The sequence below is a fragment of the Martes martes genome, assembly GCF_963455335.1.
Source record: "Martes martes genome assembly, chromosome: 16".
In the NCBI taxonomy this organism is placed as follows: domain Eukaryota; kingdom Metazoa; phylum Chordata; class Mammalia; order Carnivora; family Mustelidae; genus Martes; species Martes martes.
This window is the reverse complement of record NC_137904.1, coordinates 370,539-388,528: the sequence shown is the minus strand read 5'-3', so window position 1 is coordinate 388,528 and position 17,990 is coordinate 370,539. Positions and strand designations below refer to the sequence as shown.

At 49.9% G+C, this 17,990-nt stretch overlaps 1 protein-coding gene across 1 annotated transcript in view; it reads left to right on the top strand.

The window, feature by feature from the left end:
• The first annotated feature begins 587 nt into the window (after positions 1-587).
• The window catches only part of UBE2G1 (ubiquitin conjugating enzyme E2 G1), a 100,574-nt gene continuing 83,171 nt past the window's right edge, over positions 588-17,990 (top strand). Inside the window, exon 1 of the mRNA XM_080825610.1 lies at positions 588-923. Coding sequence (XP_080681736.1) covers positions 878-923 — 46 coding nt within the window. The 5' untranslated portion in view covers positions 588-877. The remainder of the gene's footprint in view (positions 924-17,990) is intronic.

Sequence of the window (17,990 nt, the reverse complement as noted above, 5' to 3'; positions counted from 1 at the left end):
GGGGCGGGCGCGGGCCGCGGCGGCGTCGGGCGGCCGGGTCGGGCGTCCGCGACGGGAACGTGTGCGCGCCGGCGCCCTCGCGGTTTCCGGCCCGGACGGCGCCGCGGGGAGAGGGGGCGCCCCCGGCTCCGCGTTTCGAACCGCGCGGCCCCTGCCCGGGGGTCGCCGCGTGTGTCCGGCCGGTGCGCAGCCCTGCGCCCCCGGAGTCTCCGCGCCTTCTGGAACGTGAACGACCAGCGCCCGGGAGGCCCGTTTGGGGCCCACCTCCAGCGGGGCACAGCGGTGCCAAGCTCGGCTCGACCGACCGACCGGCCGCCGCTCCCGTCGGCCGCGGCGCTCCAGCCCCCCTGCTGCCACCCGGGGGGGCGACGTCCGGGCGCCCCGAGACCTTCCCGGCATGGCGTCCACGGGGCGTCGGCCGCGCCGGACCTCCTCAAGATGGCGGCGGCCGGCGGCGGCGCGCGGGGGGCGGGGCTCCGGCGCCGGGGGCGGGGCCGGGCCGCCGAGGGGTCGGGCTTGCGGGCGGGCCGAGCCGAGGGGGGCAGCCCCAGCGCGCCTGCGCGGAGCGGCCCTGCGTGCCGTGAGGCAGTGGCGGGGGAAGGCACCGGCGGGGCCGACGGGCGGGCTGAGGAGGGAAGCGGGCGAGCGGAGTCCCAGTGCGCGCCGCGGCCGCCCGGGCGCCCTCCCCTTCCGGGCGTGAGGCGCCGTGCGGAGCCGAGCCGAGCGGACCCGCGCCGGCAGCGAGGCGCCGCTCCCGCCGCCCCGGCCCGGCCTGCCCCGGCTCCGGCGCTCGCCAGCACCCCCGGCTCCGGCGCCGCCACAGCCCGCGCGCGGCCCCCCGGAAGCCCCGGCGCCGGCCCGGGCCCTCGGCGGGAGGATGACGGAGCTGCAGTCGGCGCTGCTGCTGCGGAGACAGCTGGCGGGTGAGCGCGGGCTGGCGGCGGGGCGCCGGCCGGGCCGGGCCGCGGGGAGCGGCGGCCGCCGGGGGCTCCCTCCTCCGGGGCGGGCGGGCCGCGGGCGAGCCCGGGGCGCCCGTCCGGCCGGGCCCGGCGCTGGGCCGGCGTCGGGAGGGGGGCGGGGGCGGGGACGCGGCCCCGCCGCGGGCCCCGGGCCCGGCGCCCGCCCCCTCCCCCACCGCCCGGTGGGACGCTGCGGGGGAGGGGCTGCGGGGGCCCGGAGGGGCGGGCCCCGGGGCTCAGGTGCGGCCGGCGTGGGCAGGGGGGCGCCCGGGAGGGGTCGGGGGGTCGTGTGGGCCGGCGGGCCGCGGGGCGCCGGGCCGGGGCGGGCGGGGCCCGGGCGGGCGAGGGGCGGCGAGCGGCGGCGAGGGGAGGCGGCCCGGGCCGCGGAGGGAGGCGCGCAAAACTTCTGGCCGGCGGCGCGGCGCCGCGGAGTTGGGCGGACAACAAAAGCGCCGGCCTGGGCGGCCGCGGCGCGCGGGGCTCGGCCGGCGGGCGGGCGGGTGCGGGGGGCCGCCCGGCCTGCCTCCGCCTGGCACGGCTCCCGCCGCCCGCCGCGCCCGCCCGCCGCGCCCGCCCGCCCGCCGGGGAGGGTGGGCGCGGGCCGGCCCCGGGCTTTGTGCTGCGAGCGCCGCGGCCCCCCGCGCCGGCCCGCTGAGCCCCCGGGGCCGCGGCGCTCGGGCCGGGCTGGGGCGGCGGCCCGGGCCGGCCTCCCGGCGGGGCCCGCGGCCCCCTCCCCCCATCGTCCCGGCCCCGGCCGTTTGCGGCTTCCAGGTGGACTTTTTAGGGGGTTGGCTCCGACTCCGCCAGGACGGTGCGAGCGGGGCATGCGCACTGGGGCGGGCGTGCGCGGGGTGCGCGGGGGGTGCGCGGGGGGTGCGCGGGCTCACAATGCCGCCCCACGTGCTGCCGGCGTGGGGAGCGGCCGAGCGGCGGCGGGCCGGGCGGAGGGGGCGCGCCTGCAGCCCCCCGAGTCCCTCCCTCCCCCCCCCCCGCCCCGGCGCCCCGGGACCGCCGCCGCCGCCTGAGTCACCTGGTGGCCTCCAGAAGAAGGTTGTCAGGGGCTGGTACAGACCGTGTCAGGGTCAGGGTTATTATTAGACCATGAGCCAGCAGGGTTGGACCGGGAGCAAAGTTGTGGGTGCGCACGGGGACGGACTCCGGGGGACGGGGCAGCTCTGCGGGGACGCGGTGGAGCAAACGCCGTACCGCACCTCGAGTTCTTGTGGACGTGTCGTTTCTTCGTCTGTTTGGTCTCGGAGGGAGGATCGGGGTGTGCGTCTGTCTCGCGGGGGGTCCTTCCTAAGGGTCTCTTAGTGCGGGCGCACTGCGTGTGTTGAGACAGGGTCCGGCTCCCGCCCGGCGGGGAGCACATGCACTTTAAAAGGGGTACGAGAAGCCAGGCAGTTACCAGGACCGTAAAGTGTGACCAGCAGTGTCCGCAGAGGGACGTTCCTGCTCAGCGCTAGATGTCGGTGCCCTCTCGGTTCAGTTTTGCACTTTTTGGCAAGACGAAGCCCAAATGTTGATAAAATATTTTCCAAAGTTCTTCATTCGTGGTTGACTCTTCTTTAAGATTTTATTGTTGAGTAATTCCTAGGCCTCGATGGGACCCAAACCCTCAACCCGGAGATCAGGACTCCCGCAGGCTCCCCGGTCGGAGCCTGCCGCGCCCGGCTGGTGGACTTTGTGATAAGGCCCGTTAACACAGGCTTTAAGGTCAGAGGGGAGGATGTATGGTGTGTCATTTTCCAAGCCTCCTTATAAAGTTACTGAACTGCTGATTAATTTTTCTTGTCTTCTTGATCAGAAACAATGGACTTTTCCTAATTTCTTCAGCATTTGGAGGATTTTAATTAACATGGACAGAACAGTATGCCCGCTCAGTGTATTAAGTGAAACGTCGGGATATCACGTTCTCTGGAAAGACGTGAGAACGACTCTCTAAGGTCAAGGCCCTGTTGTGTGTTGTCAGTAGGGCGTCGTTTGAGCTTGTGGCTCTTCAGATGTCATTTGGGAACGGGAAAGAACGGTCATCTCCTCAAGTCATTGAGCGTGAACTTTGACAGGCTTAGTGATGAATGCTTTAAAGTCCTGAAACGAGTTGAGTGGAGTTTAGAAGACGAACCTGGAAGCCGTTCTAGCTGCTGGGATCTCAGAAGCTTAAACAGCAGTGGTCGTGCTGGTTAGCTTCATGAGGCTGACCTTTCAGGGTTGGACTTCATCACGCATTACTTGAGGGGACACTTTACTCTGTGTGTCTGTTTGGTTGGGAACTGGGGTGAGGAACCAGGTCCCTTTGGTTGCAGACCTTCTGGGACTCAGGACTGCTGACATTTGGGGCAGATACGGTGCCTTACAGAATGCTTAGCAGCGTCCTTGGCCTCTACCCACCGGGTGCCGGTGGTAGTACACCCCTTCAGTTGTGGCAGCCGGATCTGTCTCTATTGCCGGTGTCCCCTGAGGGATTAAAACCAACCCAGGTTGAAAAATCCCTGGTTTAGGGTTGTTTGGTTAAGATCATCGTGGCTGTTGTGAAGGAAGTGAGATCGCCTGACAGGCGCTCGAAATCAGATGGGCCGTGTGTTTCCTTGTGGGTATTCTTAGACTCTGGCTCCCTCGCAGGTCAGCAGCCGTGCGTGCTCCTCGACACTGAGAAATCTGACCCGTCCCAGGTGCTTCAGAATTGTTTTATTTCTCCAGAAGGTATTACATGCACTGGTTAAAAATACAGAGCGCAACATGGTGTAGCCTTTCCACTCCCCCGGAGGGCCCCAGGTTCTGTTCTTGGACACAGCCATCAGCGGTTTCCTGTGTGCCTCTTCGGAGACATTCTTGTATCTCTTTCATGTGTGCATACCTTTCCTGAGGACTAGCCTGGTACTGGCGCTCTGCGGCCCCGTCTCCTCGATCGTCTCGTGTAACCCTCCTGATGGGGAGATCGTGGCTTCCGGAGGTTGAGGCACGTGCTCAGAGTCACGGGGTAGGAAGTCGGTGCGCGGGGCGGGGTGCGGGGTGCGGGGTGCGGGGTGCGCGTGCGTTCAATTGCGGGCCTTCTTACTTTGCAGACTTTGTTGTTTGCATTTATTTACTTACTATTTACTTGTTTTATTTTTGTCTTTGTTGTTTTTAATGGGCTGTATTGCCTCCCAGGGAACAGTAATTACCACAAACATGAAATAGTATTTTACAAATTTTAATATTCAGAGTTAATTTATCCAGTAACTACCACAATGATTGTGGAAATGTTCCTATCTTAATAAAATGTGTTGTACAAAACACTACACATTAAAATCTAAGTGCTCTTCCTTCCTAAAGTAATGGTGAGAAAACATTGTAGCCATTGTGTGCTTAAGGCCAACAGTCTGCCCAATCAGGGAGTTAAAGTCGCAAGCTGAAAGTAGGGCTGAGCTTTTGGTGTTGGTGGTTAGCTATGAGAAAAATTTTGGACTAGTTGGACTTGGAAACATTATTTATTTTTTTTTAAAGTGGGCTCCACACCCAGCAGTGAGGCTTGAACTCATGACCCTGAGATCTAGAGCCGTTGCTTAACCAACTGAGCCACCCAGGCGCCCCTTGGACTGGTTGGACTTGCTCTCTACTCTTACTGTACTCAATTTTATGATATGGCAAGCATTTATAAGGAATACGAGGACATTTTTGCCTCCTCTCCACCCCCTTTTTTTTTTTTAAGATCACTTGAGGTTTGTTTTTTTTTAAACATTGGGGGAATAGATTTTTAAGAGTTAGAGTCCTGTAGGCACCTTTCATTCCAGAACTAGGAAGAATTTTTTTAAACAGTACCAATGAAATAATTTGCATCTTTTACTGTAGAAATTTTGATTGTGTATTTTAAAGTAATCCGGAAGACTCCCGAATCTTCATCTCCTTGACTACCCTTATAAAGTAGGTTGTTGGGCTGAGTTTGTTAAGTGTGTTTCTTAGGCTTGATGTGCAGTGGAATCACTTGGGGAAACACAGATTCCTGGTCTCACGCCCAAAGAGTCTACATATCTTGATGCCCAGGATAATGCACTTCTGAAAGGAGTTCTGCAGGTGGCTGTGAAGCCAGGGGTTCAGAGTCGTACTGTGGTGGGTCCCCGGAGCTCTTTCCCTGCCGCGCTCCCTGCAGTTCCTGGTTTTGTGTTGGGCTGTTTCATCAGCAGCCCTGGGCTTGGTAGGACATTCACAGAATACACTTAAAAGGAGGCGTTTGAAAGATTTAGTATTTCTTGGCCTTTCTAGAATGTATTGGCACTCTGACATACAATTTCATTAACGATTTAAAACAAGCAGAAACTGACAGGAATACTCTAGTGGGGGAAGATTCTGGGTGATGAACACGATGTTTTATACACACGCACACACGCGCACACAGACACACACACATACATATTTTTAAGTCGGCTCCGTGTCCAGTGTGGAGCCCAGGACAGGGTTTGAACTTGCAACCCCAAGATCAAGCCGAGAGCTGATTCTAGACTTGGATCCTCCACCAGCTGGGACACCCAGGTGCCCCTCAATGGATTTTTTTAAAAGATGTTATTTATTTTAGAGAGAGTGCACGTGCACACTTGAGATGGTGCACAGCAACTGGTGAGGAATGAGGTGGGGGGGGGCGAGGCAGGGAGAGAAGCAGACTCCCCACTATGGGCGGAGCTTGACATGGTCGACCCCAGGACCCGGGAGATCATGATCTGAGCCAGGAGGAGGACTTGGTTACTTAACCAACTGAGCTGCTCAGCAACTCCCTCTTTAATAGATGCTGTTAATATATATATATATATTTAAGATTAAAAAAATGTGTTTAGGGAATCTCTACACCCAACATGGGGTTCAGACTGACAGTCCCGAGATCAGGAAGCTCTACCAACTGAATCCATTAAGGTGCCTCCTAATTATTAATATTCTTAATAGTTGTTTGACTCATATGGAAGAAAATGTTTAAAAATATGGAAATGGAGGGGAAGTCTGAAAGTAAATTTAGATTGCATCATACTCCTAAATGTTTAACAGTCTGGGAATTTTATATCCAGAAGTGAATTCCTCTATTACGGAAATAGTGGAGCTGCTACATCTCTTATGCTGTCAGAAAAAAAGCGTAAGTGAGACAGTGTGATTGAGGGAGGGGTGTTGTATCATTTACCACATCCCTTGTAGTGCAGGAATTGCGTGTGTGACCTGTGGTGGCCCAGACTCTCAGCCTCATTTTGCCGTGTGCACGCACATCGAGTCATTATGCCGTATGCCTTAAAAGTACAGTGTTAGATGTCCATCGCATCTCAGTGAAACTGGGGGAAAGTCTGCCTTAATTTTTTTCAAAGATTTTATTTATTTGAGAGGGAAAGAGAGAGTGAATGAGAGAGAGTGCAGGCAGAGGAGGGAGAGGGCAGAGCCACTTGCCGCTCCATCCCAGGACCCCAGGACCATGACCTGAGCCAAAGGCAGATGCTTAAACCGACGGAGCCACCCAGACACCCCGATGGGGGAAAGTCAATATTTCAGTGAGTAAGTGAATTTTCTTAACCTTAGGGAGTCTGATTTTTAAGTAATAATTTCTGTCATTCAGTGACTATTTTTGATAATGCAATGAAATTTAGTTTTTTATAACAGTAGTAGTTTAATTTTCTATGAACTACCTCAGAATGAAACATACTCCATTAGTCTTTTGTAATGGATGATCTCACTTCCTGAAATGTTGCTGAGCGTATTAAAAGTTGAAGTAAATTCTACGCTCTGTAGATGTTAGTATAGTAGTCTCCTGCATTTGCTGTAACATACCACCAGAGTCTGCGGTTTTATTATGTAGTTTCTATGTAAATACACCTTGCGTTTGGGGATGCTTGTGAACGTGATCCTGAAGTGAAGATGCGTTGAGCATTAGTAGAGTGGGGTCCGGTGCGGGGAAACCTGGAAATCGCTTGACTGTCACTGTTTGCTGCTGTTTGATTTCCTTTTCTCAGGTGGAGTATTCGTTTACCTTATCAGCACGAGTTTCAGTCCTTGGATTATTTGGTTTTGGGTCCTTCAGTGCAAGTTCTTCTTCCTCTTCTGTTTTCTTTGGAGGCGGATACACTAACTTTATGGTTAACTGCAGTGTGAATGTGTTCTTGCTTCAAGCAAGTAAATGCCAAGTGTTCTTTTGTTTTAACGGACCCAGTTTCATTCAGGATTAAAAATTTTGCCTTTCTTAATTATTGAGAAATATTTTTGCTAGAATTTGAAACGTGAAATAATGACTCCAAGGTTCTGTTTAATACCGTGTTTGTAGGAAATAACTTCTCAGAGAAAAGGCACAGAATATGTGTATGGAAACAGTCTGACAAGGTAAACATAGTGTGTTATATCTGGTTGATGGCATTGTCCAGGTACAGTAAAGTACAGACGAGAAAAAGCAAACATTTTCTAAATTATGGTAATGAGCAGATGCGAGTATAAGAATAAAACGCCTCTTTAGGAAATAAGATACATGCATGTTAAAATATCGCGTTATAAATTTTTTCCCCTGATGCACGGTGGTAGTATTAGCCTTTGTGAGGTAAATCAGAGATTTTTATCCTGCTCTTCCCTTGTCCGCTTCTGGCACCCTGAGAAAGGGTTGGCGAAGATACAGTATCTTTTTGTTGTTGCTGTAGAGATGTATACCTCTTTTTATGATGCGCAGTCCTAGAAGATATGTGAAAAGTGAAGTTTGGTAAGAGGAAATTTTCCTTTTATTTATGCTTTCTGTGAGCATCTAATAACTTAGAAAAGCTGCATTTGCTCCTTCTTGACTTCTCTCCAGCTTTCTTGTCCATATTCCCATTGGTTAGGGTCTGTTAAAAAAAGTGTAAACAACAAAGAACCCATTTAAATTTTTACCTGGCAGTAAACGTTTTAAAGCTGTTTTTAGTTTAATCTTGTAAGGTAAGCATTGCTTTTAAAGAACAGTAAATCACATTTAGGACTTTTTCCTAAATGTCCGTTATGTTAGGAGGCACCGTGTGGATTTGCTTTTGAGTGTGCTCACATTTTAACTGTGCGTGTAGTCATTTTCTTATTCTTACGTCTCGTGTGCGTATTAGAGTTTCGGTTTCAAGACGGTGGGGTGCTAGGTGACGAGTTTCCATGCACAGCATTGAAAGCACGATCTTTAAGAGGACTGTCGGTGGGTTGTCTGGGTGGCTCGATTGGTTAAGGGTCTGCCTTTGGCTCAGGTCATGATCCTGGGGTCCTGGGATGGAGCCTTGCTCAGCGGGGAGTCTGCTGCTCCCTCTGCCTGCTGCTCCCCCTGCCTTGCCCTCTCTCTCTCTCTCTCTGACAAATAAAATCTTTTTTTTTTCTTTTTTTAAAAGAGGAATATTGGTAAACTGGGCATCACCAACATGAAAAAACTTAGGTTTGTGAGAGACAAATGAGAAGGTGAGCTACAGACGGGAAGAATGTATTTGCACATTAAGTATCTGGCAAGGGTTACTGTAGAGTATGTAAAGAACTCTCCAAAGTCAGCAACAAAGAAGAACAGTCCTTTTAGAAAATGAGCAAGAGGTGTGAACAGGCATTTCAGGTGGCACATGGGCAGATGAGAAGATGGTTCACGTTATTAGATGTTAGGGAAGTGCACGTTTAAACCACACTAAGTTGTCACTACATACCTACTAGAAGAGCTAAACTTAAAAAAAAAAGAAAAGAAACACCGAATGCTGTCCACTGGGTGCAGAGGAACTTGGTCTCCTACGTTTGTGGGGCCGGGGGGGGGGGCGGGGATATGAAACGGAGCGGCCACTGGGGGAAACCGTTGGCAGCTGAGCGCCCATCGGGTGCACGTTCGGGCATTTAGAGAAATGAAACTTACGTCCTTGTAAAAACCTGTGAACGGTCGTAGTGGCTTTAGTAGAGCTGAAACTGCAGATGACCCAGATAGCCTTCGGGGGGTGAATAGACCGCGGTGCGTCCATCCCGTGGAGCCCGTGTCCCAGCAGGCAGAGAAACACGACTGGTGACAAAACAGCGGGATGCTCTCGGGGGAGTCCGCCAGGTCCAGAAGAGCTCATCTCACAAGGTTACAAGACCGAATGATTCCATTTCCGTTAAATGCTTTTTATTGTGGTAAAAAAACACAAAATTGGCCATCTTAACTCTTTTTAAGTGTCCACTTCAGTAGTGTTAAGTACGTTCACATGGTTGTGGAACCAGATATCCTGAACTGTTTTATCTTGAAAAACCGAAGCTGTTCACCCGTTGAACAACGGTCCCTTTCCCCTTCCCTCTTGCCCCTCGCTCGTAACCATTTTACTTTCTGTTTCTGGGAGTTGAATAACTTTACCTCCTGTCAGTGGAATCTCACAGTATTGGTGTTTTCTGGCTGGCTTGTTTACTTACCGTGATGCCCGAGAGGGTCATCCGAGCTGTAGCCTTGGACACGGGGTCCTTCCGTTTTAAAGCTACATCGTGTTCCGTCTTGTGCGTCTACCTCGTGGTGTTTCTCCGTTCGTGCGTAGGCGTGCCTCTTGCCTTGGCTCACCTCCACCTCTTGCCTCTTGTGGTTATTGCTGCTGTGAACACGGGCGTGTAAATACCTCTTTGAGATCCTGCTTTCAGTTTTTTGGGGTATAAATCCAGAAGGGGGATTGCTGGATCCTATGGTAGTGCTGGGTGGTTTTGTTTTTTTTTTTAATTAGACTTTATTGTTAGAATAGTTGAGGTTCACAGCAAAATTGAGCAAACACTACAGAGATTTCTCATACACTCTGTCCCCCACATGCGCCATGCTCCTCCCCTGATGATCAACGCGCGCCCAGTGAGGGGCGCCTATGTCACAGTTGTTGAACCTGCATTGAGCGGTTCTGTTTTTAATGTTTTTGAGGAACCTCCATATTTTCCCTCGTGGTAACACTGTTTTACGTTCCCACCACCGTGCACAGGGTTCCAGCTTCTCCACATCCTCGCTGACACTTGTCATTACCCCGTCTGTCTGTTTTGAACGGCGGCCGTCCTGACGGCGTTAGATGGTCTCTTACAGTTTCGATTTGCATTTCCCTGATGGCTTGTGGTGTTGAGCAACTTTTCATGTGCTTGTTGGTCCTTTGAATAATCATCTTTGGAGAAATGTCTGTTCAAGTCTTTACCCATTTTTAACCAGGTTATTTGATTTTTTGTCAAGTTGTATGAGTTCTTTATGTACTCAGGATATTAGCCCTTTTTAGGTAATAAATATGATTTGCGAGTATTCTCCCATTCCGTAGGTTGTCTTTCACTCTGGACTGTGTCCTTTGCCATACGAAAGTCTTCGAGTTGAGTGCTCCATTTGTCTGTTTCTGCTGGTATTGTCTGTGCCTTGGGTGCCGTAGCCAGGAGACCGTCGCCACGCCCGGTGCCATCAGGCATTTCTCCTGGGCGCTCTTCCAGTGGCTCCGTAGTTTCAGGTCTTAAGCGAGATCGTCTGTCCATCTCGTACCCGATGTAAGATGAGGGTTCAGTTCGATCTTCTGCATGTGGATATCCAGGTTTCTCGTCACCGTTCTTTGAAGAGACGGTGCTTTCCCACACTGAGTGGGAAATTCTTGAAATGATGCAGTTATGGAGCTAGAGAATGGATTGCTGGTGGTGTTCAGGGATTAGGGACGATAGTGGTGTGTGGCTGTAGGGTGGTGGGAGTCTGAGGGATCTTGGTGGTATCTTGTAGTGGTTACACAGATCTGCAAATGTGATAAAATTGCAGAGAGCTGTAGAAACACTGAGTGTGAAATCTACATACAGCGTGTGGGTTGTCTCCATGCCAGTTTCTTCCTTTTGATCCACCAAGTGATGTAGGATGTCAGCACTGGGGAGAAACTGGGTAAAGGGTAGAGGAGGCCTTTCTGTGTTGTGTTTTCCGTTGTCCTGTAGATCTGTACTTCAAAATAAAAAGTTTTTAAAATGTCACTTGTCGCCAAAGCATTTTTATCAATGTTTTTTCATGAGAACTCCCATTTTAAACTTACTATTCATAGTTGCAAGCAACAGTATAATTGCTGCATTAACACTTTGAGAGAACGGGAAGTTGAAAGAGAAATCTACAGTTTGAGATAGAAATTCCATCTTAATTTTAAATAACCCTTACTTAAACATCTTGTGCTGCCATTTGGAAAATGGAAGAAAGGTATCCGAGTTGATTTATGGAGCTCCTTTGTGCAGTTGTGCTCAGAAATGCTGGGGGTTGTGAAGACGAAGTGCTAACCCTCCCTTGAGGTGCGGTGTTTCCTAGAGGTTGATGGATGTGTAAACCCAAAGGTGTGGAAGGAAGAGAGATTAATGGCGGGGGGGTGTACAGTGAGGTCAGGGAAGGCTTCCTAGGAAAAGGGCTATATTTGGATGCATTAAAATCAGGATGTCCCTTCTCTTAAGAGTGTTGGGTTATATACTTTTAAGAAAATCTTTTGTTTATCATGTAAAGAAAATAGTAATTAGAATTGATTGATGGGCTGAAATTTAAAGTTGACAGATTAAAAAAAATAGGTGTTTCTGAGAGACAGCTAACCCTGTTGACAATTTCCAAGGAAAGAGTCTGAACACAGCTTTCAAGGGATGGCAGCAATTTGTAATTTAAAACAGCTTTAAAGGACCTAAGCCTGCTCACTTCACTGCTGTAGAAACTTATTTAAGAGAGAGAGGAGGGCGGGAAGGAAGCAAATCATTGCGTGCTTGTCACATACTCTCCCTGATCCCAGGACTTTCCATTGGTGGTCACATTCAGGTCTCACAGCAAATGTTTGAAGTAAATGTTACTACCTTTTTGAGGTAAGGAAATTGAGGCTTATATTCTGTCTGGTAATTTCCCCAAGCTAGCTCGACCTGGGCTAGAAGCAGGTCTGTCTGCTGATGAAACCTGAGCTCTTCCCGGAGTAGTCGTTTCTTAAGACTCTGGACTATTTAAGAAAAGTGGACACACACAGTTTTGGTGTGATTTCAGAGTATTCTGATCTCTTGAGTGAAATTCATTTGTACATATGCTCTGTATATATGTAGGTATACGTATATAGAATGCTGTGTCTGAACATCATTCAGCAAGTTGGGTGACCCGTTTTGTGTGCTGTAGCGTTGCCAGATGAATGCAGTATTGTTCTTAGGTTCCAGAAACTTGTATTCTGTAGAAAGTCCTGTGAGAGCCGCTTTGAGGTAGCGGAGAACGTCAGGGAATGCTTACTTCTGCCTGTCCGGTTGGTAGAAGGCTTTGAGGAGTGGGTGGCATCTGACTTTAAAAGCATATGTAAAATATGATGACACATAAATGAGAAAGTATTTAACATTGAGGGAAAAGAGCAAGCAAGACAGAAGGTTTGTACTGAAAACAATTCAGTGTGGTTGGAGCAGATGATAAACTCATCTAGTGGGAAAACAATATCTGGAAAGGCTGGTATTTGTGGAAAATTTTTAACATGTTGAAAGTTTTATTCTGTTTGAGGAGGGGAGAAGTGATGTGGTCAAAGGGAGTTGGACCAGTGCTGCGCAAATGATCTGTGATGAAATACCAACTCTAAGGAAAATTCTCATTTATTTGTAATGATACTTAGAAAAACAATAAAGATGAGTTATTAGAGAAATTAAATTAAAAAGACATAAATTTGAGCCCAGCCTTTGTAATACTGGGTTCATGTGAAGTGCCTCTCCGATTGCTCGTGTGGGCTTCTGGGTCCCCTTCCTCCAGCTTCCCGCGTCCCCGACCAGGAATCGGCCGGCTGTGCACGGCGCGGGCTCTGGTGCGGCGGCTGCAGACAGGGTGCGGGGTGGCGCTGGGCCTGCGTTCTGTCCACGCCGTCCGAGGTGTCCAGTCCGGCGTGAGCACGGCTGTGTTGCGTTGGTGTCAGGTCCGCAGCATTCGACAGCCTGTGCGCTTCGCGGCGCGTCGGGAGAGCCGGGCCCTTATCCCCAGCGAGGGGTTCCCTCGGCCCGCGCCCGGCACAGAGACGCTCGCTTTTGTCTGGCAGCTGCCCACACAGATGCCTAGAAGGGTCACTGAAACGTGGCAGGCCACCGAGCAGTAGGTACGGATGGATTAGAGCTGGAACACTCGATTTTGTTTTCCCTGAGGACTCAAGGACAGGGGAACTCAGTCTTGAAGGTAGAAGTTAAAACAAGATCCTTCCATTGAGTAAACGTTTAATTCCTTCTCTGTGCTTGGCTGTAGGGACACACGGTACGATCCCTGGCTCCCCTTTCTAGTGGGGAAGGCAAAGTTTTATAGACAACGTTGTTAAAAATTAGAAGTGGCTCTCCCAGCACATTCGGGTAGACATTGGTGCCCTTTCTACAAGTGTAGCTTTGACCAAAGGACTCTTGGATCTTCTGTGTCTCAGCAGGGTTCAAATTTTTTTCTCTCAAAGCGATTTCTTTAATGGGCAGTTCTATCTACTGTGGCCATAGTTTTCACAACTTTTTTTTTTTTTTTTAAGATTTTATTTATTTATTTATTTGTCAGAGAGAGAGAGAGGGAGAGAGCGAGAGAGCGAGCGGGCGAGCACAAGCAGGCAGAGAGGCAGGCAGAGGCAGAGAAGCAGGCTCCTCGCTGAGCAAGGAGCCCGATGTGGGGCTCGATCCCAGGACCCTGAGATCATGATCTGAGCTGAAGGCAGCGGCTTAACCCACTGAGCCGCCCAGGCATCCCTAGTTTTCACAACTCTTAATAATTTATGAATTGCCAGAAAAATCAAAGGTTATACCCCCCCTCCCAAGCCTTTGGCTTTTCTTTATCTTTTTTTTTTTTTTTTTTTATGTTTTCAAAGATTTTTCTCTGGTGTTCTACCTTAGCTATATAGGCTTTCTACCCAGGTGGCTGACCACATTTTCCAGAAGAGGAAACTAACTAGGTTTGACTTACTTACAGTAGCAAAACCAAGACAACTAGATTTCATTAATCTCTGAGCCTGTCTTTAACAGTATTTAAATTAGATCTGCATAGAGAATATAAAAGTGAGTTGATTCAGTTATCCCTTTCTACTTAAGTCCTAGGGTGTCTCTGCAGTCATATGTCCCTTTGGTTTTTTACTTTTCTCACGGTGAGTCAGATGCATTTGAGTAAATCTTAGGTAACCTGAATCAAGACAGTCTAGAGGAAAATGTCTTATGTATGTTTTAAAAGAACTTTGCTACTTAAAAATGAACATGATTATTGTAGATTTTGAAAAAAAAAGTATGTGATAGAAATATTAGCTATCCCTTTAAAGCTTCTGTTAACATTTGATTATTTTTCTTTTTGTTGTATTTTGCCTTTAGAGTAAACGGAAGTTCTGGAAGGAAGGATCTTGAGTGTTAAGACTTTTAGCGGAAATCATATTCTTTGGCGTTGAGTCCATTGATGTTCCTTCTACAGGCTTGACTGCCGTTGAGAAACCCAGCCCAGGGTCAAGAAGTTGTTTTTCCAAATTCATTTAGCAAGTAAGTGGCAGCGATAGGTTTCAAACCCAGGTCGCCTTATTACTAAGACTAGTGCTTTTTAACGTAATGGCACATTATGTGTTAAATTCTGAAATCCTGGTGACTTTCGGGAGGCAAATTACTATTGCTTATGGCCTCACCTGATATTTTGGGTTTGTCCTCATCTTTTGTATTGGAGGATTCTAACACTAAAATGTCTATTTCAGGCTTATGGAGAGAGGGATGTTACCCTGAGACTTTCCTTACCCTCTTTTACTCTAGGTAAATAGAGGATTTTATATATTTACTTACTTAGCGGTGCACGGCGTAGTTTATGCTGTCATTCGACGTCAGGACTTCAAGACATGCTGCCATCTTTTTTCAAACTGCTGTGAACGTTGATGGTGTGGTGGTTCCCCCGGGAGGTACTGTATTTTCCAGTGTCTTCTCTGGTTGTTTCTACATCTGTCCCTTAGGATTATACCCTTGCTGCTGCTTCTGCCTTTAGCATTTGCTTGGTGGAAACAGAACCAAACTGTCGTCCAGTTTGGTTTCTCTTTAACTCTTGCAGGTGCAGTGGTGGTCTGGGTGAGTCCCGTGTTTCCTGCTGTTCTCTTCGGGGTCTGAGGCATGTGGTTCGTGGCTGGCAGGGAGGGAGCACCACTGTGATAGGCTTTTTTTCTTCTTTCTCTGAACTTTTAATTTTAGAACAGTTTCAGATTTATAGAAAAGTTGCAACGACAGTACAGAGAGTGGCTGTGTGCTCTGTAGCCGGGCCCCCGCTGCTGACGTCTCACGTGAGTGTGGTCCATTCGATGCAGCGAGTGGACCAGCGCTTACACGGTATCACTACCTGAAGTTCACCCTTCAGTTTCTCCTGGGTTTTGCCTGCCGTCCATTTCTCTGCTCCAGGAGCCTGTCTGGGACACTGCCTCACATCTAGCTGGCATTCTTCCTAGTCTTCTGGGAAGTAGCTCTGTGCTGGGAGTTTTCTGTTCTCAGAGTGTTGTTTTTTTATGGCTTTTACAGTTTTGAGGAATGCTGGTTAGGTATATTGTAGAATGTCCCTCAAATTGTTTTTTTCTAATGTTCTTCTAACGATTAGACTGGAGGAGTGGGTTTTGGGAAAGAAAACTGCGGAGATGCAGTGCGCTTCCTGTCACATCAGCGCGGTGGCCCACGGTGACCACGGTGACCACAGGACAGCACTGGTTGTGTGAACCTTGGTCACTTGGTTAAGGCAGTGTTGGTCAGGTTCCTCACTGTAAAGGTAGTTCTCCGCCTTTTCTATCCTTTTGTTTGTAAACTGCTAAGTCCCGCCCACGCTCATGGGGGAAGGAGGGACTGGACCCCCCACCTCATGTCAGGGACAATATTTACTTAATGTTATTGGAACTCTTCTCTCAGGAAGACTTGTCCCTTCTCCCCCCATTTATTTGATAATGCAGTCACATATTGTGTGTAGACCTGTGTGTGTGTGCGTGTTTAAATTTTAAGTTGGTGCCACACCCAGTGTAGGGCTCGAACTCCTGACCCAGAGATAAAGAGTCACGGGTTCTACCGACTGAGCCAGCCAGGCCCCCCACAGACTTGTGTATTTTATTTTCTACTTTGGGTTAAAATCTGCATTAGTAGGGTTCTCTGGAGAAACGGCGCGGATGGGATAGAGACGTATATGTGTGTCTGTACCTGTGTATCTGTGTCGTGGTGTGCGGTCATAGAGGCTGGCTAGTCCTGGATCTGCAGGGTAGCCGGGAGCTCCGGGGAAGACGCGGTGTTGCAGTTGGGCTCCGAAGGCAGCGGGCGGGCGGAACTCCCTCATGGGGGACGTCAGCCTTCGAAAACATTAAGGCCTTCAACGGTCTGGATGAGGCCCCCTCACCTTATGGAGGGGGATCATCTTTACTCAAAGTTTACTGATTGAGGGGCACCTGGGTGGCTCAGCTCTGCCTTCGGCTCAGATCATGATCTCAGGGTCCTGGGATTGAGCCCCGCCGTGGGCTCCCTGTTCACTGGGGAGCCTGCCTCTCCCTCTCCCACTGCTGCTTCCCCTCCTTGTGCTCTGTCAGATAAATGAGTAAAATCTTTAAAAAAACAAAAAAATTACTGACTTAAATTGTGATCTTGCCTGAAAACTACCTTCACAGAAACACCTGCAATGTTTGATCAAATATCTGTGGCGTGGTCAAGTTGTCACATGTTTTGTTTCTTATGTCGTTTATTTTGTTCTTACATTTTTTCCAGCGTTGGTCATTGAGAGTTCTTTCAGATTGTCTACGGTTCCTCTGACGTGCACTCATTTTTTAAATTTTTGAGCACTTCCTTCTTTCTTGATGACTCCAGAATGCATCAGACCTGTCTTGTATTTTCTCTAGCCCAGCCTGAGAATCAGCTGTTTTTCCAAGAATGTGAAACATATCTAGAAACCCAGGTCTGGGCGTTGGAGGTGCTTGTTGCTCCTGGAGGGTCGTTCCTTCGTAGGGGGAGGGGGGCCTCTGTGCCTACACTCACCTGGGTGTGTGCGCATCTGCAGTGTTTCTGTAGTCCGTCTGTGTCTCAGTCAGGCCACACCTGGCCTCCTCCCGATGGTTCTGACTCCAAGAAAGTGCCAGGGTGCCGGGTGTCCCTTCTGGCCTCCCTTCTGGGTTTTCTGTAGCTCCCCTCTCTGACGCTGAGAAGCCAGCCCCCACCACTTCTGTGAAAGCAGTTCCAGAATTGCTGAGTACCCTTGTGGGAAACCGATTCCCCACCAGAACTCAGCACTAACGCACAGTCTTGTGTCCTTCTCTTTCCAGTTCATAGCGTCAGAACCTGGATAGCCGGTGTCAGGTGATAGCCGGTGTCAGTCAGGTGATAGCCGGTGTCACTCAGGTCTTCTCCCTTCCCTGCCACCCCTTCCGTGAGGTTTTGTCACGCGTTGGTGATGCAGTTAGAGTCATTTGTCACAGTCTTCGTTCTGTCCGTGTTGATTTTTCGGATTGATTTTGCATACATCACAGTTTATTCTTTGAGATGTACGTTTCTGTGGGTGTGACAAGTGCGTCGAGTCTCCTGTCCACCACTACAGGACCCCGAGACTAGTTGTATTACCTGAATTTCCCCCAGATGTCCCCATTGCAGTCACTCCCCGCTCCACCAGTCCTGGCAAACACTGATCTGTTTTCTGTCCCTGTAGTTTGCCTTTTCCAGAACATCATATGCAGCTTTTAGGGTCTGGCTTCTTTGACTCAGCGGTGTACAGTTTAAATTCGTCCACGTCATTGCGTGAATTAGTAGCTTGTTCCTTTTTATGAGTGAGTGTCATTCCCTTGTATACCCTCCTGCTGTGTGTATTTCTTTGGACCAGTTTGCCTGTCCATTTCCATGCTGAAGGCTCTCATGGTGTTTCCAGTTTTTAGGGACTGTGAATGAAGCTGCTGCCAACATTTGTGTACATGTTTTTGTGTGCACATGGGTTTTCCGTTCATTTGCATAAATTCTGAGGAGTATGATTAATGATTGTGTGGTAAAACCATGTTTAACTTGATAAGAAACTGCCAAATTGTCTTCTAAAGTCGCTGTACCCCACATTTTATTTTAAATACGTACTACCCCCTTTTTTTGGTTGTAAGATTTTATTTATTTATTTGAGAGAGAGCACAAGCAGGGGAATGGAAGAGGAAG